The following is a 26,877-nucleotide window of genomic DNA, read 5'->3' on the forward strand; positions in this document are numbered from 1 at the left end:
CTTGTGATTTCTCTCTGTCAAATAAATAAATAAAATTTAAAAAAAAAAAAAATGAAGAAACAGAGATCCATCTCTCAATTAGGAAATGGACAATCACCAGACACTGAATCTGTCTGCGTCCTGATTTTGTTCCAGCCTCCAGAGGTCTAAGAAATAAATTTCTATTATTCATAAGCCACCCAGTCTGTGATATTTTATTACAGCAGTGCAAACAAAGTAAGACAACTTCTCATAACTTTTATACAGCTTCAGATTTTTACTGACATTAACCCAACTAAAAAATGTGTCAGTGTCCACTACAGTCCTCCAAACTAGGCACAAAAGACAATTGTACAGCAGGTCTTTTTCTGTGGATATAATAGTAATAATCTTCACTAACTGCTATGAAATTATACTAAAATGAACTTTAAATGCTCTAAACATCACTTCATGTATGGATTTTCTAAGACCTCTGGGAAATGAAGATGGTAAAATAACAAAATCTTTTATGGAAATAAAAGAAAAACAATGAGTTTCATGAATATATACTGATAAAAAAACTCACCAACTTGCTCTTTACAATTCTAAAATACTACTTGTAAACTCATAGGTTTAACATCTGAATCCAAGTCACAAAATCAAAAGCAATTATGCATTTTGCATTCCATTTTAAGAATTGGAGAACTGAAAATAGTCAGCTTTATGTTTATTAAATTTAACAAAACTGCACATTTTTTATGAAAAAGTGTTTACCTTAATACTAATATCAAATAGACTAAACACCAATTAACAAGAAAATATTGATTTTTATTTTTGCATGTTATTCTCAAGTACACATTTACAATAGTGTCACACCTTCCTATATGAATTTCTTATCAAGTATTTTAAGTATTTTACAATGTGTACAGAGGAAGAGATATATAATATTTAATAGGCTATTTCAACAAAACAATAACTTAAGTTCTTGTAAAAATCTGTACCTCTTTAAAATATTAAACTGAAACATCCAAACTTATTAGCTTTGCTAATCAAATTTTTTTAAAGAACCCAAACAGCCTGCAACTAATATCAGTACATAGCAGTAAGTACAATTTCATATTTTCTTTATAAAAACAAATGTTTTATCATATTCACTTGACCAAATCCTAGTAATTACCTTTTAAAGGTTTCAATATTGTGCTTAAAAAACAAAACAATTATGTAAGACTCCAGACTATGAGAGAAATACAAAGTATGTAAGTGTTGTGTTCTTTATCTTTCAGTTTCTTTTTAAATATAATTAAATAGCTATTTATCTGGATTAATTTTAAAGAATGTTTTAAAATTCTTAAATGTAAACTTTTATTTAAACATTTCCTTTTGTATTACTCCAAGGAAAAACCAAATGGAAGAAAAACTGAAAAAATTATCACACACAAAAAAGAGTTTTAAGAACAGGACAATGGATACTAAAAATGGGTAAAACATATATGGGAGTAAAAAAGGCTTAAGAGGTTCCAAATCCATCCTGTTGCTTGGCTGGCATTCTTATGTGCCTAAAGCACTTGATTTAAAAAGATTAAATTAATCCAAACTTCAAAACTCCCAATATTTAGATTCCTAACCCTATAAATACAACTTCTGAATATGAATATTAGTGGCACAGAGAAAAGGCAGAAGATAGTAAGAGTAGAAGGCAGCACCGCAATGAATTTGCAAGGGAGCTAGCTATCAAGTGGGAAGAGAAATTTCTATTCTTGAATAATGTGCCAGTATATATGTGGCAATACCCAATTTAAGTAAACAAAAAGTATTTCCTATATTTTTGAAAATTCATATAACACGAACCAAATTCTAATTAACTGTTTAAATTCATTTTATATCTATTTATAACTCACTCACTGCTTAAAATATGCCAACTCTGGAAAAAGAAAAAAAAAACAACTGAAAGACTTGGTAATATTCCAAATGAAGTCTCACGTTTTCATAACGTACTTTAAACATATCTTCTAATCAAAGCTAACTTAAATGTTTAATCTTCCTCAAATCTGCTAAGAAATTAAAAACGGGCTGAACTTGCCAATTTTAATTAGCACCCATCCTCTGCAGCCATTTGTCTTTTTAATCCTAATCTTTACTTTGTGAGAAGACATTTCTTTTTCATGCTTCGCAGTGACTACTGAGAGATTTATGGTTAGATATTCATTAGCTTTTTTCAAAAAATTTAAGGTATGAAGCTAAAATTATATAAAAATATTCTATCTAGAAATACCTTGTCTTTTCCAACTCCTAAAGATGTTTAAAGAAAATACCTTCACTTTTCAAAAATACACTATCCTTATATTCCAACTTTCCCCTCAAGTTTAATTTAATCTTTACAAATACTGTTTGCAAAATGTTCTTTCATATATCTCTGGATCTTTCATTTTGTTGTACAGTTAATACTTTTCATTACAGACTTAAATTTGGGATTGTGTGTTTAAATATGTGAAACAAGTAACACACAGGCACATATAAAACCTGGAGTAGACTTACAGATCCAGTTGCAAAACAGTCTAGGAGCCACCATTTAACTCTAATATTCCAAAACTCAATTCACAGTTAAGTCTCATCTGTAGAATACAAGTATTCCAAAACAAAACTACACGGACAGAAAAACAACAAACAGGAATAAGCAAAACCTTTCAGTAACTTTCTGAAAGTGTGCTATGCTGACAAAAGATGTACTACACAGAAAGTCACAATAAAGCTTATTTTGTCTGTTGAACAAAATGAAAATTCAAAAGAAACCTAGCAATGTTCTGCATTTAGCAATACTAGAGACTCAAATGGAAAAGTGTCATTGTCACACAGTCTGAAAAATTAAGCAAGATAAGAAAATTACTTTCATATAATGATTAGACCCAACAGTAAAATCTGTTTACCATTAGCAGATGTTCCCATTTAATATGAAAGATTTATGAAGGAAAAATGAGTCAAAGTAAATACTTTTAGAATTACCAATCCTATGTTGTTTCTTTTTTATCTTTAAGTGGTCTTAGAAGTACCATCAATGTATATAAAGTGGATACTTAAATAAATAGTAAAACTTCTAAGACTGAAAAATTCAGTACAGAATCAGGGATTCCTTTTTAAAAGCAATTTCACTGTTGCTACTTTTTGCCACTGAACAAACTGAATAGGATCCAGAATACTCTATTAAGTAAGATGTAAAGAAAAGTTGACTAGAAGCAGTAATTCTATTTGTACACAGCATAAATCGATATACAGTATTGCATGTGAATGAGGCTGGCTTTAAAATGAAATTCCTGCTTCAAGGCCAACATCTCCACAAATGTCTGTAGCGGGACCGTTAGGGCAGGCCCACTTCTTTATGATGTCGCATTATGTGCTGGTTCTTTTCAGAAGGTCTGCGGAAGCCTTTCTTGCAGTACTCGCACCGGTGAGGATAGTCTTTCGTGTGGATGGAGATGACGTGCCGTTTAAAGCCCGAGGCGTCTGTAGTGCTATACTCACAGTACTCACACTGGTACACTTTCCTGCCACTGTGCGTCTTCATATGCTTTTTAAGCTCATTCTGTTGCCGAAATCCCTTTCGACATCTCTTACACCTGAACGGAAGATCTTTCGTGTGAACCGAGAGAATATGGCGACTTAGGACAAACGGATCTGCGATCTTAAAGTCACAATGTCTACACTGGTGCATTTTTTTACCCTTGTGGGCAGCCACGTGTTTCTTGAGTTCGGAAGGCCTGTGAAAGCCTTTATCACACATGTCACACTTATGGGGGTAGTCCTTCGTGTGAACCGAAATTATATGTCGTTTCAAATCGCTTGAGTTCGAGCTCTTGTGGTCGCAGTGCAAACACTGGTGTGTTTTGCTTTCTTGGTGGATAAGAGCATGTTGCTGCACCTCTTTGGTATCTGAGAAAGTCAGAAGGCAGATGTCACACTTGAACGGCATCTCTTTACTATGCTTCGTTTTTACATGTGTTTTCAAGTTAGAAGAGTCTGCGGACCGATACTCGCAGTACTGGCACTGGTACGGCTTCTCCCCGGTATGGATGCGCATGTGCTTTTTGAGCTCTGACGGGTGACGGAAACCCTTCCCGCACTCCACACAAATATGAGGAAAGTTCTTGCTGTGGACCGCCAAAAGGTGGCGATTCAACAACCCTTGTTCAGCTGTCTCGTATTCACAAAATTTACACTTGTGCATTTTGTTGGCTCCTTTCTCCTTATGCACCATTTTGTGAGTAAACAAAGCCCCAGCATGAGAGAAATGCTTCCCACACTCATCACATTCGATGGCCTTCTCTGCCTTGCTGGTCAGCTTGTGGCTCTCCAGGTGGTTATGTAAACTTATCTTCTTGTTGGTAGTGTACTCACAGTCAGTGCAGCGGTACTTCTTCTTGGTAAGGTGTTCAGGATGGTTTTTCATGTGCCTTTTCAAAAAACCTCTTGACTTAAATTTTTTCCCACAAATCATGCAAGGATAGACAGTCAAGGGATGTCCATCAGGGCCAATAATTATTGCTACAAAAGGAACAGAAAAGACCATAAATGACTGAGCCAAGTTCCATTCTGTTTTCTTCAACCACTTAAAAGTGATTATTCTGAATATTATCAGACAAATACTCAAGTTAACATTGTTTTCACTGTTCAAAAGAGATAATACCAAAACCCAGTAATGACAAGAATCTTGTCCAGAAACTTCATTCAATGTAACCACGCATATCACTCCCAATTTCAAATGAACAGACAGGGGTGCCTGGGTGGCTCAGTCGTTAAGCCTCTAACTTTGGCTTCCGTCATGATCCCACAGTCCTGGGAGAAGAGTCCCGCATTGGGCTCCTTGCTCACCAGGAAGCCTGCTTTTCCCTCTCCCATTCCCCCTGCTTGTGATTCCTCTGTCACTATGTCTCTGTCAAATAAATAAATAAATAAATAGACATTTAAAGCCACATGTATTTGGATATCTATAAAACATGATTCATAAAGGGGCGCCTGGGTGGCTCAGTGGGTTAAGCCGCTGCCTTCGGCTCAGGTCATGATCTCAGGGTCCTGGGATCGAGTCCCGCATCGGGCTCTCTGCTCGGCAGGGAGCCTGCTTCCCTCTCTCTCTCTCTGCCTGCCTCTCCATCTACTTGTGATTTCTCTCTGTCAAATAAATAAATAAAATCTTTAAAAAAAAAAAAAAAAACATGATTCATAAAAACAAAGTTCACCTTTCAATTTTATTACTACAAGCCAAATAAAGTTTAACCACTTACTAAAAAACTGTAATATGCAAAATGGTATACAAGATTATACTGGAAAGAAATTATTCAATAGACAACAGAAGTATCTGTCTTGCTCCTCAGTAAGTGCCTGCTTCATGTTGACAAAATACTTAAATTTGTTCATTAGAGTTAAATAACGTAATTTTAACAATTTTATTTCCACTAAAATATCCTCAGATTTTATTGTCCTAAATGTCTGACTCAAAACCCATTTCTTTTTATTCCAGGAAATCATTCATGAATATTACTGAATTCTTAAAATTATTTTTCACTTCAATATACAAAAGCTACATATGATCTAGCAGCTAAATTGCTATCATTAATACCTCTATGGGTACATACTGGTTTAAACTCAGAGTTTGCACAGCATACTGCACTGTGGAACTTGTGCACCCTTACCTGTTTGGTACTGCCTGGAATCAGGTCTTCTCCTTTTCTTTGGTTTTTGTTTAGCCAGTCTGCTGAGACCAGCAGACTCATCTATGTGCAAGAGGGCACTTGCAGTGCCATTCCGGTTTTCAATGCCGTCAGAATTATTACCTAACAACATATATTAAGAAACAAAATTACACGGTGTTCTTTATAAAGAATTATGGATTCTTTATTAACTAGAACAACAAAAAAACCACGATACTCATGAATGACAAATTCCCCATCCAGGTAATGGGCTTTAAGGGCAAATTTATGTACTAGGCAACAGAAAAAGCCCAGCTTCCAAATTTAATAGCATTTTGACACTCAAGTGGTAAAGTCATGATCCAGATATATCAATCTATCTCTTACATAATATAGGCAAAGAAGATTCCTATTAAAATTAAGACAAAACGCAGACTATAAATCATCATCCTTCCCATCTTCAAGTCACTATACTGGTATTTCCTATTTCTGAAATCTGAAGCTATAGAAATCATTTTCAACAATAAATTCATGTTCCAGAACCATGCAATCCTTTGAACCACTATGTATGTGACTTACCATAAGCCGCTGCCCACGCTATTGGCATGAAGGTTTTGATTTCATTGTCGTCCATTTGTTGTTCATGCACAGCAGCTGCTGCAGCTGCTGCCACTGCAGCATCCTCCTCTCCTACTATAACTTCCATATAAACTTCATCAGCAATTTCAGCAACATCTAATTAGAAAATCATTAGAATTCTTTAAGACCAGGTTTATAGAGACTAGACAGAAAAAATGCTTACATGAATTCAGACAAAGAAAAAAATTTCAAATGTTACATGCCTATTAAATTATTTTCACACAGTAAATACTCCATAAATATTTGTTGAGTGAACCATTCCTTTCTTGACTTTCAACACTGTTTATTTTTAATTTAACATCCTAAGCATACATTAAGAGTCACTAATGTTCCTCTTTGGTACATGACAGTACAATACTATTTACAATAGTACTGTTTACTTTCTTCAATTAGTTGCATTTAAAAAAATTAACTGTATACAAAAACAGAATTTTCTCCCACAAAAAGGGCACCTACTTAAATCGTCATCTTCTTGCTGAGAGTCGTTGACAGTCATATAAACCATCTTTTCTCTTGGTACTCGAATACTGCTATTCTGGTCAAGTAGTTCAACTCCATGGTCATTCTCAGGCTCACTCTCCACAATGTCTACAGTGCCACCTATCAGGAAAGATGACAGCTCCAAGAATTTATCTGAAAACATCATTTCCACCTGTTTCACTTATTACATTTAATATACTTTTATAGTGCTACATGGAAATCCTTGTTTAAAAGTCATCTTCAGTGACGCCTGGGTGGCTCAGTCCGTTAAGCATCTGCCTTCAGCTCAGGTCATGATCCCAAGGTAGTGGGATCAAGTACCGCTTTGGGCTCCCTGCTCAGCAGGAAGCATGCCTCTCCCTCTGCCCTTCCCTACCCTACCCTCCGGCGGCTTGTGCTTTTTCTCTCAAATAAAATCTTCAGGGGCACGGGGGTGGCTCAATGGCTTAAAGCCTCTGCCTTTGGCTCCGGTCATGATCCCAGAGTCCTGGGATCGAGCCCCGCATCGAACTCTCTGCCCAGCAGAGAGCCTGCTTCCCCCTCTCTCTGCCTGCCTCTCAGCCTACTTGTGATCTCTGTCAAATAAATAAATAAAATCTTCAAAAAAAAAAAAAAATCTTCAAAAAAAAATTTTTTTAAGTTATCTTCAGAAAATATTTCAAATCTTCTCAATCTAAACCACCCAGGGGCGCCTGGGTGGCTCAGTGGGTTAAAGCCTCTGCTTTCGGCTCAGGTCATGATCCCAGGGTCCTGGGATCGAGCCCCACATCGGGCTCTCTGCTCAGCAGGGAGCCTGCTTCCTCCTCTCTCTCTGTCTGCCTCTCTGCCTACTTGTGATCTCTGTCTGTCAAATAAATAAATAAAATCTTTAAAAAAAAAAAATAAAATAAACCACCCAAAAGAAATCAGGTTGAAGTGGCTGATCAGGATGAATAATATCCTGAAGCTTTCCTCTTACCTAAGTCATCCTCTCCAGGGTCAGCTTTAAAAATATACACCTTGATTACTTCAGGACAAGTGCCATCCACCTTACAAGGATCTATTTCTGACTCTGTGTTCATGGTCATTCCAGAGGAGCCACCGTGTTCTATTTTGCCAGCATCATCCACTGAAAAGCGAAGAAATACATCATAAATAACAGTAACAGACACTTAAATAAAATACTACCTTTTTGAAAAGTGTTTTAAAAATACAATCTCTAATTTGACGCATATGAAATTGAATGATTTCATATCTTAAAAAGTAGGAAATTCAACAAATACATGTTGCAAATATTCTAAAAGTGGGATAAGAAATTCAGGTAAAAATATTTTACTTAAAGCAAATTCCTGGTAGCCTTAAAAACTAACAAAAGTAATGAGATTATATTCTATATCTTTGCATACACTATTATCCATAAAATGAAAGGATTATTATATTGTTAAAGATCTTGGGAAGAATGTCTTACGATAAGATAACCAAATCCTGGTCTTAATACATTTTCTTAGCACTGTCTTATTAGTGTTTTGACCATTATGTGTGGTCTTATCTGTCTCTTAGTATAATTTTTTTTTAATCAAAATACATTCAGAAACATACACTGCAATGGTCAATGTAAATTCTACTATCAAAATATTTAAAGTTAAAGCTGCACACAAACACAAACATGGTATATACTTGAATGAGGCACACACTTGAGTTCATAAAACTGAGTCTGAGTCATTGCTGGCAAATGCAGCAAATGTATACTTAAATGTACAGTGTTCTCAAATACCTTAATGAACGTAGTCTTTATTATGTTTTTGACAAAAAAAAGATACCAATATAGACACACATGGCTCATGACAGTGGAGATTCAGGGTATACAGAACAAACATTTCATAATTTATTCTTTATAAAAGAGGCTAATGAAATACAGTATTATGCTTAGTATTGGGAAACCTGAAAATAATGTCCCAAAGCAGCAGACTTGGATTGGAAAAATACCAAAAGCATAATTCCTATGAAATGTAATCTTTTATCCACTGCTACCCACAAGAGCCATCCAATGATATCTCTGGCACAGATAAAGTGAGGAAAAGACTAATGAATGAAAACTTGGCCAATATGATCTAACTTCTCACAAAGTTGGATTTATTGATGTTGAATATATTAGAGAAAAAGCGCAGAAATGTTCACTTTGCTCCAGATAAAAGTGGCCTGGCTGCTGTAACTGCAGACAAAGCAGAGAAGAAACCAAAGCCCAGAAAAAAAAATTTGTCTTCCATTCACCTAGCAAGTCTTCTCATTTTCCTTTTAGTTCCCTTTCTGGTGTTCCCCTGCTAGATGTGATAAAAATACATGTATTATATTTTTATGATTGGACATTAATGTTTTATTCAATTCAGCAATGCATCATAACAGTAATTAGACTCTGGGCTAGGTAAGTATTGGAAGTACAAATATGAAAAAGTTATGGACTCAAAGTTTATAATCTAACAGAAAGGGAAGTGGTGTAGGGGTAACAGAAACGGGTGATGGGTATCAAGGACTCCATGTGTAATGAGCATCATTGTATGTAAGTTTTGAATCACCACACTGTACATTGAAACTAGTATTACACTGTGTTACCTAACAGGAATTTAAATAAAAACTTTAAAAAAAGATAAAGTGATAAAATAAGGGGTGCCTTAGTGTGTTAAAGGCTCTGCCTTTGGCTCAGGTCATAATCCCAGGGTCTTGGGATCAAGCCCCACATTGGGCTCTCAGCTCAGCTGCAAGCCTGCTTCCTGCCCCTTCTCTCTGCCTGCCTCTCTGCCTACTTGTGATCTCTATCAAATAAATAAAAAAAATCTTTACCAAAAAAAAAAAAAAAAGTGCACTAATAAAGATAGCTAGCATTTATTAATACACACACTGCAAAATACTTACACTAAGTTGTAAAGGAGGTGTTAAAAACATCACTAACATTTTAAAATAGAGCAAACTCTGCAGTTTAGAAAAGTTGAACGTTTAGGGTAAGATACCACAACAAGTAAATCCAGTGATTCTAGTCAGAATTCAAAAGAAATCCACGAGTCATAAGTAACCTTAATAAATATCTGAAGTTTTCAGAATGTATTCAATGACATTTCTTAGAGGCAATGTTTATTTTTATAAAAGTCAATAAATGATATAATAGCTAAATGGTTTCTATAGCATGAATATAAACATGACTCAAGCACAATTCACCTAAGGCTGTGGTGATAGTAATGATCACTTAAATTTTACATGAAAAATTCTTTTTTTTTTTTAAAGTAAATTCTATGCAGTGGGGTTTAAACCAACTACCCTAAGACCAAGGATCATATACTCTACTAAGACTAAGCCAGCTAGGCAGACCTATCTGTAATTCTTAACAGTGACTTACAAAGACAGAAGTTAGATTTTGACATCTTTGAAAGAGTTCTATAAATTCCCCCATCAAATTTTTTAAAAGATTCAAAAATTCCATTTGCCTAGTCAAAATTCTTTCACAGAATAACAAAGAATATTCTTACATAGAATATTAAGATGAACTGTCTTTCAAAAGCCAACACTGAAAGAAAGTAAAAATATACTTAACACTTTAGTTTCTTACTAAGAAATCCAGACCACCCCATGCCAATATATCATATGCACAAAAATGCTTTCAAGCAGCATCCTAAAATCTTACAAATATAGAAAATCCTAAAACAAGTACAAAGTGAAGGAGGAACATCTGCAGTGGCTTGTACTAACCTGGAGGTCACTCATACTCTTGGTTAAAATATTTTAGTGAATGCTATATGGAGTCAGACTCAAGTAGGCTGAGGATTCTATGGAAGATGGATGTTAATTTCTTTAGGAAGTTTAATGCAGGCGTGCCTGCGTGGCTCATTTGGTTAAGAATCTACCTTCAGGGGCGCCTGGATGGCTCAGTGGGTTGGGCCTCTGCCTTTGGCTCATGTCAGGATCTCGTGGTCCTAGGATCGAGCCCTGCATTGGGCTCTCTGCTCAACAGGGGGCCTGCTACCCTCTCTCTCTCTCTGCCTGCCTCTCTGCCTACTTGTGATCTCTGTCAAATAAATAAATAAAATCTTAAAAAAAAAAAACAAAACAGAATCTACCTTCAGTTCAGGTCATGATCCCAGGGTCCTGAGATCTAGCACTATGTTGGTCTCCCTGTTCACTGGGAAGCCTGCTTCACCCTCTCCCTCTGCCTTTGCTCCCCCTGCATGTACTCTATCGAATAAATAAATAGTATCTTTAAAAAAAATCCTTTAAGAAGTTTATTGCAAAAAAAGAAGAATAAAGGAGTAGTCAGAATGGATTGCAGGATCAAAGAGGTAACTCCATCAATGATAAAAATACTTAAGTATGCTCATAATCTGGGAATAATAAAGAAAGTAAGAGGCCGGAGGTCAGGGACATTGTAAATTATAGAATCAAGATCTTAGAGGGAAAGGGAAAAGAAAAAACAAGGAACAAGGATGAAGAAAGGTTCCTTAAAAACTAAAGAAGAAAAACACTCTTCCTTTTGAGACTCAAGGGCAAATCAATAGATCTAATAGTTACCTTGTTAGGGAAAAGAGGGCAGAACTGGAGGTTATACCAGTAAAACATTCTGACTAGTATCTTCAGCCATATACAAAGTGAGGGAGGCAAGGATATTTACCTATGTTTTATATAGTTTGTTGGTAAAACCACCATCCTGTCCTTAATTTTGACCTTATGTATACTTAGTCTTGTTTTCAAAGCTAACTACATGTTTTCTGACCTATCCCGCAGACTGAGCTAAGTCATTTTCCTAAAGATAGCTTTAATATGTCAAACAGGTAGCATTAGAGGACAGAGATCTCAGCATTCAGGCAAGAGAGTTCTGAATAAACCTAAAACTTCTTTAAAGGACTCATCTTTGAGGAGTCTGAGACTACAGTTAAGCCGGCCTCTTTTGGAAACTTTGTAATAGTGACTCTAAGTATGTACTGAAAAATCTTAGTATTTTGTGTTTACAAGGTCACACAAGATGCTCATAGAAATATTAGTTTGTGGGTAAATGTAAAATAAAACTCCTGAAGACCTCACCACTTAATGATGATGGAACTTAAAAAATGTTACATATTTTCCTATAGCTTATAAAAGATCTGTGTGCTCCTAAATATTAAAAAGTTATGTTAGAAAAACACATTCACATGTCAGGTCTACCTGAGAACAGCACAGTTAATCCTTTTCTAGAGAAAATTAGAATTCATCTTGAAAATTTCACCTTGGAAAGGTATCCCACTAATTAAACTACTAAAATTATCTCAATGAAATATTATAAAAGCAACTTAAAAAACCCTACAAATCTTAAGTGTCGTTTTACCATGTAAATCTCACTATGGCTTTAAAACTGCCATTAAAAATTAAAGTCTGAGGCGCCTGGGGGGGCTCAGTTAGTTAAGCGGCTGCCTTGGGCTCAGGTCATAATCGCAGGGTCCTAGGATTAAGCCCCTCATAGTGCTCCCTGCTCAGCAGTGAGCCTCTTCTCTCTCTCCCTCTGCCACTCTGCTTACTTATGCGCTCTGTCAAATAGATAAATAAAATCTTACCCCCAAAAAAGAAATTAAAGTCTAGGGGTGCCTGGGTGGTTCAGTCATTAAGCATCTGCCTTGGCTTGGGCCATGATCCTGGAGTCCTGGGATCAAGCCTCGCCACCAGGCTCCTTGCTCAGCAGGAAGCCTGCCTCTCCCTCTCTTACTCCACCTGCTTGTGCTCCCTCTCTCACTGTTATCTCTGTCAAATAAATAAAATCTTAAAAAAATAATAATAATAAAAATAAATAAATAAAATTAAAATTAAAGTCTAAAAATAAACAAACTCTGGATAATAAATATCTTGAGACATCAGGAAGTGATTTCTACACAACTGCTTTTTTAAAAAATGTAGTATCTTCAGGCTCCCTGCTCAGTGGCAAGGCTGCTTCTCCTCCTCATTCTGCCTATTGCTCTCCCTGCTTGTGCTCTCTCTGGCAAAAGAATAAAAAAAACTTAAAAAAAAAAATGTAGTAATAAAGAACTAGAGCTTTACTGGTTTTCAGTAAATTCACATACTTTGCAACCATCATCACCATCTAATTACAGATTATATCCATCACACCCTAAAAATTCCTCTAACATTCTTTGGCTAACTCCCTTTCCAGAACTTATTCCACAATTAGACTACCTAGGTAAACACTCCTCAACTCTTTAACTTTATAGATATACCTCTTTCAGACTTGCCAAATACCCCTTTCTTTCTTTCTTTCTTTCTTAAGTATTTTATTTATTTGACAGAGATCACAAGTAGACAGAGTGCAGGCAGAGAGAGAGAGGGGGAAGCAGGCTCTCTCCCGAGCAGAGAGCCCAGTGTGGGACTCGATCCCAGGACCCTGAGATCGTGACCTGAGCCAAAGGCAGAGGCATAACCCTCTGAGCCACCCAGGCGCCCCATACCTGTTACTTTCAAAGTTCACCTGTTTTGTAGCATGTATGTATCAGTGCTTCATTTTTTTTATGATCAAATAATATTCCACTGGATGATGACATTACATCTAAAATATCAATTCATCAATTGAAGACGTTAGGGCTGTTTCCATTTTTGTTTGGCTATTGGGATGCTGCTATAAATGGGAAGCCTGGGTGCCTCAGTTAACCATCTGCCTTCGGCTCAGATCATGATCCCAGAGTCCTGGGATGGAGTCCAGCACAGGACTCCTTGCTCAGGGGGAAGTCTGCTTCTCCCTCTGCTTCCACCTGCCTCTGTTTGTTTTCTGTCTCTGACAAATAAATTAAAAAAAAAAAAAAAAAAATCTTAGGGTCCCTCAGTGGCTCAGTGGCACAAAGCCTCTGCCTTCACTTAGGTCAGGATCCTGGGGCCCTGGGATCAAGCCCCACACTGGGCTCTCTGCTTACAGGGAGCTTGCTTCCACTTCTCTCTCTGCCTGCCAAATAAATAAATAAAAATCTTTATTAAAATAAAATCCTAAAAAAAAATAATGCTTCTATGAATATTTGTATAGCAACTATTTTATGGTATGTTTTTAATTCTCCTGGGTCTATGCTTAGGAGCAATAACTGAGTCATACTGTAATTCAATGTTTAACTTTTCAAAGAACTACAAAATCTTCCCTAAGTGGGTAAACAATTTCATATTACCAATCCCACTTTGAGGCTTTAATATCCCCTTTCTTGCAAAACTTATTTCCCATTTTTTAGAATACCCATCTGAGAGAATGTGAAGAGGTTAACTAATTTTTAATGGTTTTGATTTGCATCCCCCAAATGACTAATGATGATAAGCATCTTTCATGTACTTATTTTCTTCTTTGGAGAAATGTGTATTCAAAGTTTTTTCCATTTCTAATTGCGTTGCTTTTTTATTTCTGAGTTGCAGAGATTCTTTATATGTTCCAGTTCCTAGACACTTAGATATAAGCTTTACAAATATTTCCTTATCACTTCACTTTTTCATAGTATTTTTGGAAAAGAAGTATTTTCAAACATGATAAATATATGCATTTCTTTCTTTTCTTGTGCTTTTGGTCACCTATCTTAACAACCATTACTTTCGAGAATACTTACACCTACCTTTTTCCTAATATGTTTTCAATTTTAGCTCCTACAGATATCTGATTGGTTTTAAGTTTTTTATATATCTCAAGGTAGCATGTGTGAAGATGCGGTTATCCCAACACCATTTGTTGAAAAATCAGGCTATTCCTCTTTAAGCTGTGAAAAGTTCAAGTTGTGAAAACTCAACTGGTTAGAAGATGTATGGGTTTATTTCTCAACTCTCAATTCTATTTCACGGGCTTTTATGTCTGTCCTTATGCCATGTTTCATCTGGGTTACTGCAGCTTTTTTGTTTACCTAGGAATATCTTAGTTTCACTTTATTTTTAAAGTTTTAGCTAGATACTTCTTAGTTGAGTATATATATTATATATAGCATATACTATGTAAATGTATTAGACTTATTTCCTTCAAACTGCTGAACAGATCATCTGAATATATCACCTCAATATATGAATATAAATATATCGCCTTTTAAGTCTACATGTTTTTAAGAAGAAAAGAGCTCTCACCTCTTTGAGGAAGGAGCATTTGAGGATGTGATGAGTCAATTCTGTCTTGCTTTCAAGAATTCTTTGTAAACTTTAGATAATTTAAAGTTCACCAAACTTCTTAGCTTGTGTATAGATGAATATTTTTCATCACATTTCAGAAATTTTCACCTACTACTTTTTGAGATATTCTTTCAATCCATTTCCATTTTTGCTCTACTTCTTTCCTCTCCTTCTGGGGACTGTCTATGCTAGTATGCATACAGACTGGTCTAAAAAGCTACATTAATTTTTCTTCATTCTTTTTTTTCCTTCTCCTCAGAGTGGATTAATATCACCTGATACACATACAAATCTGCCAATTCTTTCTTTGCCTTTCAAGTTTGAGCCCTCTGGTTAAATTGGCATTTTAGTATTTTTATTTTAGGTCCAGAATTTCTATTCAGTTTTTTTTAAGTTTCTCCTTATTGATATCCTCTGTTTGGTGAGACATCATTTTCATATTTTCCTTTAGTTCTTTTTTTTTTTTTTAAAGATTTTATTTATTTATTTGACACAGAGATCACAGGTAGGCAGAGAGGCAGGCAGAGAAAGAGAAAAGGAAGCAGGCTCCCCACTGAGGAGAGAGCCCAATGTGGGGCTTGATCCCAGGACTCAGGATCCCAGGACCTGAGCTGAAGGCAGAGGCTTTAACCCACTGAGCCACCTAGGTGCCCCCCTTTAGTTCTTTACAATGGTTTTCTTTAGCTCTCTGAACAAATTTAAAACAGTGGATTTAAAATCTTTATTAAGTTCACTATCTAGGATTCCGCACAAGTTTCTTTCTTTTTTTTCTTAAATATTTTTTTTTTAAAAGATTTTATTTATTTATTTGACAGACAGATATCACAAGTAGGGAGAGAGGCAGGCAAAGAGAGAGGCAGGCAAAGCAGGCTCCCTGCCGAGAAGAAAGCCCAATGTGGGGCTCAATCCCAGGACCCTGGGATCATGACCTGAGCCAAAGGCAGAGACCTTAACCCACTGAGCCACCTAGGTGCCTCTCCTCACGAGTTTCTACTCACTGTACTTTTTCCTGTGTTTCTGTCAGGATTATTGTTTCTTTGCACATCTTACATCTTTTGTCCAAAATTAAGTGTTTTAAGTAATATAATTTGACAATTCTTGATATCAAATTTTCCCTAATAATTTAATTGCTACCTCCTTTTAGTGCATGGTATTATCTCCTTTAAAGTGTTAGAAAACTGCTTAAAAATTTTCTAAATACATTTTAGAGTCCTTATTTAAAAAGGCATCAATTCTAGTCTAATAAACAAAAACCTTTCTTTTTATGAAAACAAATTTTAAAAACCTAATCAAGACATTTTTCCTAATCCTTATTCATGTTTCAAAAATATATTCTTGTGTATACTTACTTTTAGAATTCCAAAATTTTAGTCTGTGTTCTATTAGATTTTAAAAACTTATGAACAAAATCCAACACCTGATACAGAGCTTACAGTGATGTTACATACATATCCAGTAATTAGGACAGAATAAGAGAATGCCTTAAACATGTATAAAAAAATACAAGTGCAGTATTTTAGTATCCCTTCTATTCCAGTAACTACTAAACCAATATACGAACCATAAATTCTATTGATCCCCAGATTTTGTACATTAGATATTAAAGTTAAGATTTTATTTATTCATTTAATACAAAACTGGCAACTAATTAGAAACTAATACCAGGTAAAATGAGGAAAACACCTAAACTAGATGGCATGATATCCATATGATTTCAACTACAAAGTTAATAAATATGTTCATTCAATGAATAATTCACATGTAATATGTACAAGGTTTGTTGCAGGATATATCTAAGTGGGTAAGATTCATTAGTTTTGTTCTAAAGACAGACAAAACTAATTTAAAAGAAAGAGTATGATCTAGACTACAAAATGATATATAGCAGATATGCTGTAATAATGAGCACCTGTGTCTAGATACACTATGACACAACAAAAAATGGAATTCTTTCACGGTTATAAAAGTGAGAACTGCAGAAGGAAGAAACTTGATGAGACAGACTCTAAACACTTTTATGAAAACACTTTCTCAGCCATGTAGAGCCCATAACTCACTGAAATTTCTAAAGAGAAGAGCAGACATCTGTTTAAATTCTTAAGGTATACATGTTGAATAAAAATATTAAAGGACTGAAAATGTTTGTTTCATGCTATGAAAATCATTAATATTGATAGATAATTACAGCATCTCAGTTTTCTCTATTATGCAAAAACACAGATCAGGCTACAATTCCTCTTCACACTAAACAAAAAATCCTAAACAGTTACCCTCTAATGCAGCATTTGAGGAAGTATCTTTCCTAGAAGGCAGAAACAAAGATATCAAGAAAACTAAAATGTCTGGACAAATTTATCTTATAAAAATCTTATATTCTAAATTTGTATTGAAACTAAATCCTAAATTACTTATAATAAATTCTATCCCCATCTCTGCCTCTTTTAAAGTACAAAACCAGGGGCGCCTGGGTGGCTCAGTGGGTTAAGCCGCTGCCTTTGGCTCAGGTCATGATCTCAGGGTCCTGGGATCGAGTCCCGCATCGGGCTCTCTGCTCAGCGGGGAGCCTGCTTCCCTCTCTCTCTCTCTCTCTGCCTGCCTCTCCATCTACTTGTGATCTCTCTCTGTCAAGTAAATAAATAAAATCTTTAAAAAAAAAAAAAAAAAAAGTACAAAACCAAAGTATGAACTCAAAGTCCAAAAGTAAATTATGTTAGCTACTTCAACACTCCTTGGAAGAAGGTTTTATATAGAGAATGAATTTACTGGACATTTATTAAACGAGACTCTTGACATTATCAAGTTAAGCTGGATGTAAAAAAATTATAATTAATAAATAGCATAAGATCACATATAGGGTAAATAAATACCTACTCAATTCCTAAACTTACCCAATCTCTGTGCTATGCTCAAAGACACAAGGGAAAAAGACTTGTATGTAGTGCTGATAAGAACACATTGAACTCTGTCTATATATGATAAACTTGATTACAAATACCATAATGATCCCATAAGCAGGTGAATAGGGAGTTATTTAAATCAGCAGGTAGATGATGGGTCTATCTAACAAAGTAAAACTTCACTGATGTAGAGAATGTATCTAAAAAAGAAAGATCAGAGACTCCCCCCCAGGGAATCTACTAAAAGAAGTATCAGGACATCTACTATATAACTAAAACTATGTCTAATTATGTGCTAAATGATAAGAAGGTAAACAGCATCTAGAAAGCCAATATGCCATAAGAAGCAGTGAACAGAGTATAAAACCAATGATATTAAATCTCTAATCATTTTAGTTTACATAAATTAGTGTTTATGGTTATGTATATGACCACTTTATTTCAAGACACTACACTAACACAGTTCCAAAGCCAATAATGAATTTGTTTTTAAAAATATTTTAATTACTGGGGCGCCTGGGTGGCTCAGTGGGTTGGGCCTCTGCCTTCGGCTCAGGTCATGATCTCAGGGTCCTGGGATCGAGCCCCACATCGGACTCTCTGCTCATCAGGGAATTTACTTCCCCCTCTCTCTCTGCCTCTCTGTCTACTTGTGGTCTCTGTCAAATAAATAAATAAAATCTTAAAAAAAAAATTTTTTTTTCATTATTTTGCAGGCAAAAGAGGAGTGGTATGGAAGAAAATAAGGACAGAAGTCACTGCACAATAAAAGACAAGATTTTTTTCAAGCTGAAATCCTTTCTAGGTTCAGTAGTTATTCTGATAAGGTAACAGCCTAATCACATCATCACATTATTTCTGATTTCTAATAGTTCATTCTTTCCAGCCTCCCTCATCTCTTTTTTATTTTATTTTTTAAAGTAGGCTCTAGGCTGGGATGGAGCCCAATGCAAGGCCTGATCTCACAACCCTGAGATGAAGACTTGAGATGAGATCACGAGTCAGATGCTTTACCAACTGAGGCACACAGGTCGCCCTCATATTAGAAATAACTCTTTAGGTGCACCTGGGTGGCTCAGGGGGTTGAGCCTCTGCCTTTAGCTCAGGTCATGATCCCAGGGTTCTGGGATCAAGCCCCGCATCGGGATCTCTGCTCAGCAGGGAGCCTGCTTCCCCCCACTCTCTGCCTACCTGTGATCTCTCTCTGTCATATAAATACATAAAAATCTAAAAAAATAAGTTACAAAAGGAATGGTGATTTAAAAAAAAAAAAAAAAAAAAAAAGGAAATAACTCTTTTACCACTTCAGTTTTCTTAATTACAGCTTACCTTAACAAGATCCAAACTAGGACAATAATGCACATAGGCCTGTGACATTTATCTTAATTTAGTTAAGTTTAAGTAAAGAAAATGTCATCCTGATATATGATAAAAGATAGACCTCAAAAATACCTTTGACAATCACTATACCCCAAAGACTTACAGGAAATCATAAGGTAGTCCTCACAGTTGCTTTTGTCATCATCTTGTTGGTCCACAGGGATCCCATTGGCATCTATGACTGCTTCAGAGGCACAATCTGCTACCAATACTTCTTCTGAAACGACGTCTGCTGTCAGAGGGTCAGTAATGATTTCTGCTTCTACTACACTATCATGAACCATGTGTTCAACATGTCCAATATCAGACACATGTATAGAATCACTTGTTAATACATGTTCTGGCACAGACATTGAGGCTGAAGTAATGTCGGAAGCTAAAACATCATCTGGGACCGTGCAGTGTGCTAAAGAAACTTCTTCAGTTACATCTGAGTCAAGCACTTGCTCAGGAATAATGACATTTTCAGATATATCTGCTTCTTCTAAGATATCTGAGCAGTGAACATCCTCAATCACAACATCCTCTATAACATCTTGGATTACAACTGAATCTGGGTCATCAGGAACAAAGTTATGTACAGTTATATCTGAATCCACAACATCTGAAACAAAAACAGTTTCTTGAACTTCCACAACAATCTGATCACCATCCATGTGCGTAGCATCAGTTCCTTCAAAAAACAAAAAATTAAAATGACAAATTTCAGGTAGGCATGCATGACTGTCTTCAATGATATAAATGATATTTAATTTCTACCAGAAAACAGAATATATCCTGTTTTCTCAAACACTGAAATAGATTAAGGAAATAAAAAGGGAATCTATTTTTGATTCATATAACAGATAAAAATTAACACAAGAACTGCTTCTACTCAACCCTCTCAATTAACAGATTAAGAAATACTAGGAAACAGAAAACGTGAGGCAGTCGCAGAAGAAAAGTATTTTTTGAACAGCAACATTAAAATCTCCAGGAAAATAAAATCCTACGGGATAATTATAAATGTTAAGGAAGTAAGATAAATTCAGAAAACAAACCATTTTCCTTCATATCTGTTCCATTTTTCCTTTTTTCTACATTTCTTATACATGTCAGTTTTCTTCTTTTCAACACTATTACTTACTTTTCATTCCTTCCATTTCTTTCTTTCCCTCTTTAAAATCAATCCACTATATGCTGGTGTAATGTTCCAAAAGTATCCACCATATATGACTGGATATTTAGAAATTAAATTGTGAATTTAGGCAAAGAATTGGAGCACAAATGAAAACAGAGCTAGGAAGCTATCGAGGAGCAACAATAGCTGATTAAAGATTTCTGTGGATAGATAAAAGTGAACCTGCTCTGGAGCACTGGAGGGTGAGGTTAGTGGAAGTGGGTCATACCAACTTCATAAGAATACTGTCTCCATCTATCCTCCTCCCATCACCCACACTCCAATCCCAAGGCAGCTTCACCAATTTTAAGAAATCCTATTTCTAGTCCACTCCACACTAAAGAATAAAGCTATAGGAGTGAAACAATCGCAGCCCAGTGAAATTAAATGACTTCACCAAGATCACACAATTGTTTGCACAGCACATGGTACTCAGTAAGTATCACTCTGAATGAATGAGATGAATGGTAACAGAAACAAAATTATTCTTACAAAAATTATAACATAAAACAAAACAAATCTGGTATCTTGGCTCCTGGCCCAAAAAATTAACAAATATGAAGTCTTACCTAAAAAAAAGCTACTCAATTAAGCTATTGGTCCTGGTTGTGACTTAGGAAAGTTGGCCTAAAGCAGGTGCCTAACTCAGTGACTGTGTCTCACTGCCTAGGCCATCAGAGAAACACAGATAATACAACTAACAAAAAGGATCAACAAAAGCCAAAGAATGATAAAAGTTGTAGAAAGTCCTTAAAGTCAGTTAATGCCCACTTGAATTACATATAGAAATAAGATTTTTTTCATTTCTATAGAATTATTAATTGCTTTCAATCATCTGTCTTTATGTTTCATATTTAATAGTTCACATCAAGTAATACATCACTTTAATCTCCATCTTCAAGACATAAATGTAGAACCATTTAAAGGCAAGAGCACTGCTTAAGAAGTGTAAGACAGAGAGAAGTATTTAGAACTTATTCATTTTGGGACCTTGGGCAAGTCATTTAACCTCTGAGTTTCAGTTTCCTGTCAGTAAAATGAGGACAGTATTATCTGCCATGCATACCTCACAGGACTGTTGGTGATGATCAAATGGGAATATATGGGAAGTGTTCTGAAAAACTGTAATGAGAGGTTTCATTATTATTAGGACAATGAAAAAGGAGGCCCTAGCAGATTAAGTGACTTGCTCAAAGATGAATGAACACCATTAAGTGTCAATAATAAGGGCTAAAATGCAAACAGCTCATGGCCCAAGACTGCTGTGGCAAGATTAAGCTAATAAATACCTTGAGTTTTTCTCCAAAGAACTTATAAGTCTCTCTGAAGCACATTTTTATACTTCACTATGTTCAAGTGAAGAAAGAATTAACTTTGCATGTACCACCATCAAAATGACACCACCAAATATGAGTCAAAATACCACCTCAAACTTTAAGAAACACAAATGCATGCACACACACAGCATTTAGAAATCATACTAAAATCCTCATGCTTCTTGGTAGAATCAGTATCTACTGCTTTAATATATGGCAAATATCACATAAAATTCACTGAGTAAAATTTTAATTACCAAGAGTAGCAATAGAACAGTAAATAATTTTACATTATAAAATCTAGTACAATCGTTTTCAATACTCATCTACTGAGAACCTTGGGTAATCCGGTTGCTCATTTTTTCCATTGTTAGAACTTTATAAATAAAGTTTTCCTTGTGTAGTTGGGAAAAAAAATAATATTCTAGGTGGCTGATGCAGAAGGCTTCCTGAAAAGCCTCTTGAGAAACAGGGTTTGAAAGCAGGAAAACTGTCAAAATACAGAGGAGTTTTACAACTTATCTCCTGGACAATAAAAAAAAAAAGGTGAAATGACATGCTCCAGGTGTTACATTAGGATGAGTATGCTACTGGAGTAGTAGATAAAAGAAGAAAACTGGGAGCCTAGAAAATAGTTCTAGTATTCCAGGTTTAAAATGAGATAACAGTGCTTAGGCCCAAGTGGTGGGAACTGCTACGAGCAGTGGTGATAGGTAGATCTCCTTACCCACCCACTCCACCATCCACCCTGCAAGATGTCCACACTCCCATCACTGGAACTATGAATATGTCACATTATGGTTTATGCCAGAAGGTTTTTGCAGATACAATTAAAGTCATAAATCTTATACTGAAAATTTGAGTGAGTCCAATCAGATCACACAAACTCTTAAAGCAAAACTTTCCCAGGTAGTATCAGAGTTGAAGCAGAGTTTTAATTTTGAGAGACTTAATTCACTTGCTGTAGGAACTACATGGAAAGCATGAGAAGGAACAAAGCAGTGGCAAGGAGCCAAGACAGCCCCTCAGTTGACCGCTATCCATGAAATGGGGACTTCAGGCCTACAGTTTAAGGAAGTGAATTCAGCTAATCACCTCAATTATTTTAGAAGCAGAATCATAGCCAAAGTCCCAGAAAGGAATAATACCCTGTTCACACCTTTAATATAGCCATATGAAATCCAAAACAGATAGCCATCATAGACTTTTAACCCAAATAAACTGTGAGACAATTTTATTGATTTAGAATACTAAACTTGTTGAACTTTCGGTGTTGTAACAGAAATAAATCAGGTCTTGGTACCAGAGAATGGACTGCTCCTATACAAATGCCAAAAAATGCAAAGTGACTTTAGAATGGAATATTCCCTTGAATAGACCCCTAGTAGAAATATGGATGTTAACAACTCAAACTAGTAAGAACTCAGAAGAAATGACCAAAGTAGAGAAATCCTACACAAACTCAAAGAACATCAAAGTCACCATGCACAGACTGTTAACAGAAATCCAGACTATAAAAACTCTGCTAGCAAGGGCTCAAAAAGAAGTAAGAAACATGTTAATGGAAGAAAGGAGTATCTTAGTTACAGGTTTTGACAGATATACTACCTATATATTACAGGTTTTGACTGTATACTACAGTTATGTGAAAAGTGTAACTTAATGATGAACTCAAGTCAAGGAGAAAAGAGATTTCAGCAGTGTTGAAGCTGTGGCCTTGTTTCTTCTTGATGCTTATAAAAATCAAGAAAAATAAAGTTAAATTGAAACAAAAAAGTAGCAGGACTTGAAACCTGTACAAATATTTAGCCTGTACAAATGGCAAAAGGGAAAAAAAAATTAAAATTTCAGGCAAGAAAATTCTAGAACAAAAGCATGCTATGTATGGCTCTATGACTCTTCCCTGAAGATCAGTAGGTCTGAAAATGCACTCATTTAATATCTCTTTTAAGTCATTAATAGTGTGTCTCACAGATACCTTCAATCAAACTACAGTACTTAGCCTAAGGGGCTTAAGAGCACTGTGCCTCACCCATCTCCAAGAAGAAATGCTTTATCTCTGAAAGGTATATAGATGAGAGTCTTGTCTAATGAAGTAAATTCTCACGACCCAGGAGATACACAAAATTCTTTAAAAAATTAAAAAAAGAAAATTTGGGAGTGTGGACTGAAAGGGATAGAGAAAGTATCTTATTAAGAACAGCTGGACTTCCAAATTCTAGGTGCAGAGCAAGTTAATAAAACTACAGACCCATTTATCTTCCTTTTCAACCTGTTGTAACCAGAATATTCAAAACTGCACTACCACTCACAATGGGAACAGATACCTTCTCTGGCTTTGTAAATCCATGAGGAAGAAGAATTATGCTCCAGAACCTGTACTTACTGGACTACCCAGAGTGTTATGGGTCCCTGATTTAGATGCTATGAGATTCTGAGTTGCTTCATTTCTCTTCTTTTTGGCAAATATAAAAATATTTAGTATGTGAATGTTAAACAACATATACTATATAAGCAATGGGCCAAATAAATCAAATAGCAAATCAAAATACGTCTCAAAACAAAAGGAAAAGAGGGAAGCTTGGGTGGCTCAGTCATTAAGCATGTGCCTTCAGCTCAGGTCATGATCCCAGGATCCTGAGATCGCGTCCCACATTGGACTCCCTACTCCATGGGAAGCCTGCTTCTCCCTCTCCCATTCCCCCTGCCTGTGTTCCCTCTCTCACTGTGTCTCTCACTGTCAATAAATAAATAACATCTTAAAAACAAAAAAACAAAGGAAAAGAAAACACAAATTCTATAACCTATGGGATGCAGCTGGACTGCTTAATTTTAGATGAGAATTTTGGATATTGTCTAATGAAGATATTGTCAAAAGAGTGAATTTTACCATGGGAGGAACATAAATGTAGACAGTGGTAGGCAGAATGGTCTCCCAAAGATATCCAAACCCTAAAATCTGAATTTTTTTTTAAAAGACATTATTTATTTATTTGACAGAGAGAGAGATCACAAGTAGGCAGAGAGGCAGGCAAGGGTGGGGGGGTAGCAGACTCCCTGTTGAGTGAGAGCCCAATATGGGGCTTGGACCTCAGGCTCCAGGACCCTGAGATCATGACCTGAGCCGAAGGCGGAGGCTTAATCCACTAAACCACCAAAGCACCCCCTTATCTCTGGACCTTGAAATATGTTATGTGACATAGTTAAAAAGTCTTGGACATCTAATTAAAGTTATGGATATAAGAGCAGATAAAATGTAGATTACTCTGGATAAGCTTCTGGCTAGAGTCAGATGTGTTGTGAATGGGAATGCCAGAAGATTTAAACATGACAGAGACTCAACTCACTGTTGCTAGAGGAAATGACACGTAAAACAAGAAAGGGAATGTGGGCAGCCTCAAGAAACAAAAAGTGGTCCTGGCTAACAATCCAGAAGAAGAAAAACACAGGGAACTAAGTCCGGCCAAAGTTTGAATGTTTATGAAAGAACTAGAGAATTTAATAGTATAACTGGGGAAAATGAGAATAACAAGACAACAGTAATTTTTTTGATGCTGATGCAGTTACTGACACGAGTATGAGCTGCCTATGGGATTCTGACAGGATAACAAGATATCTAAGTATGAATCAGTGTAAGATCTAGCAATTCATCCTCTTGATAAGCAAACTCCAAATCTGGCAGATGGGAAGTGGAACAACCCAATAATTTATCTATAGATATACCTATTCCATCAAAAAAGGAGTTTGGCTCTTGTGGCTGCAATTCAAGTTCATCTTCATCCATGGCCTTTGATTCTCATTAGTCACAGCTCCTAAGCCAGGAAATAAAGTATACCAAATATTAATTATATTAGGTCACATACTTAAAATGTCATCATGATCTTTACATTTCTGAAATGTTCGAGTTTCTTAATTTACCAAAAACTTATCAATGTAAAATAAAAGGGAACATACTGATTTGCAGTGATGTATGTGCAGCTCTATCATTTAATGTATGAAAGTGCAGTTAAACAGGTTGACAGTGTTTGGGGATTTTTGTTTGTTTAATTACAGCATAAGTTATATAAAGTGAACAAATCTTAATTGTTCTGCTTAATAATTTACATATATAAATATGTATACAAATAAATGTATATTTAAAATTATATTAGCATTTTTCAGACTGGGATACAGAACACTGCTCATACCCCAGATGACTCCCTCTTACCTCCTCTCTACCAGCAATCCAACATCTCTTTGAGAGTCACCTTAATATATTTTGTTTAGGGGGAATTTCAGCAAGATTTTATTGTACTTTAAAATTTAATGTAGTCTGCAATCTTTTCCTCATTACAAAATGGTAAAAATACAAAATCTGTAACAATTCTTGATACTCTTTGGAGATTTCTGTGTAGCTTACAATGACCTATCTTAACTGACCTTCTGACTGTAGAAATAATTCTCACAGTATATTTAGATTCTCCAGGCCACAGGTGAATTGGTACCAGCTACAAAAGGTAAAAAATAAATTTATCTTTGAACAAAGTAAAATGAAAGTGCCATCTAAATAATACCTGAAACTATAAGCAGGACTTGTGTGTACATGCTGTTTCCCTCTTACTCCTTTTCTCTTTCCCTCCTCCCTGTTCTCCCTTTTCCTTTCCCTCTCTGTCTCAAACTATAGTAAATAAAGAAGAGTTGAGGGTCATATACTGAATCTGCCTTACGGCAGGCAGGATAAACAACCAATTTACAAAAAAAAGTTAAAATATAAATAAATACGGGGCGCCTGGATGGCTCAGTGGGTTAAGCATCTGCCTTTGGCTCAAGTCATGAGCTTCCCATCAGGGCTCCCTCCTCAGTGGGAAAACTGTTTCTCCCTCTCTCACGACCCCCTGCTTGGGTTCCCTCTCTTGCTGTGTCTCTGTCAAATAAATAAATAAGATCTTAAAAAAAAAAAAAAACCCACAAAAAAACAAATATATGCCAAAGCAAGTAAGCAAGTAAGTACACAAAAGGAACAAAAAGACATCAGGGGCCATGACTTACTTATGTTAGGAGTATTAGCTAAGCTTCCTAATAGGTTTTCTTAACTCCACTTTCTCACTTTTGAACTCACCTTCAAAAGGGCTATTAGTTTATAATCTTTATAACTTTTGCTAATGACACACAAAATGTACATCTGTTAAAATTTCAAGTAATGCAGTGTACTGACAATAACTTCTTATTTTCTGCATTCTTCTTGCTTTGTCATTTGGGGCCTTGATCTGGAAGAGACACAGCTATTT

The 26,877-nt window shown here is 35.8% G+C and overlaps 1 protein-coding gene across 8 annotated transcripts in view; it reads right to left on the bottom strand.

The window, feature by feature from the left end:
- Positions 1-765: 765 nt before the first annotated feature.
- The window catches only part of LOC116583908 (zinc finger X-chromosomal protein-like), a 62,330-nt gene continuing 36,218 nt past the window's right edge, over positions 766-26,877 (bottom strand). For 4 of the 8 annotated variants that reach the window (XM_032331912.1, XM_032331911.1, XM_032331908.1 and 1 more), the window contains 8 exons: positions 26,030-26,097; positions 25,334-25,422; positions 19,239-19,808; positions 7,714-7,863; positions 6,732-6,875; positions 6,216-6,371; positions 5,640-5,780; positions 766-4,494 (listed from right to left, as the gene is read on the bottom strand). In XM_032331912.1, the coding sequence (XP_032187803.1) occupies positions 3,311-4,494; positions 5,640-5,780; positions 6,216-6,371; positions 6,732-6,875; positions 7,714-7,863; positions 19,239-19,808; positions 25,334-25,394 (2,406 nt within the window). In that variant the 5' untranslated portion in view covers positions 25,395-25,422; positions 26,030-26,097 and the 3' untranslated portion in view covers positions 766-3,310. Of the gene's footprint in view, positions 4,495-5,639; positions 5,781-6,215; positions 6,372-6,731; positions 6,876-7,713; positions 7,864-19,238; positions 19,809-21,360; positions 21,417-25,333; positions 25,423-26,029; positions 26,098-26,877 lie in introns of all 8 variants that reach the window. The other 4 variants (XM_032331913.1, XM_032331914.1, XM_032331909.1 and 1 more) reach the window with 2 other exon arrangements.

This window comes from Mustela erminea, chromosome Y (genome assembly GCF_009829155.1).
Source record: "Mustela erminea isolate mMusErm1 chromosome Y, mMusErm1.Pri, whole genome shotgun sequence".
NCBI lineage: Eukaryota > Metazoa > Chordata > Mammalia > Carnivora > Mustelidae > Mustela > Mustela erminea.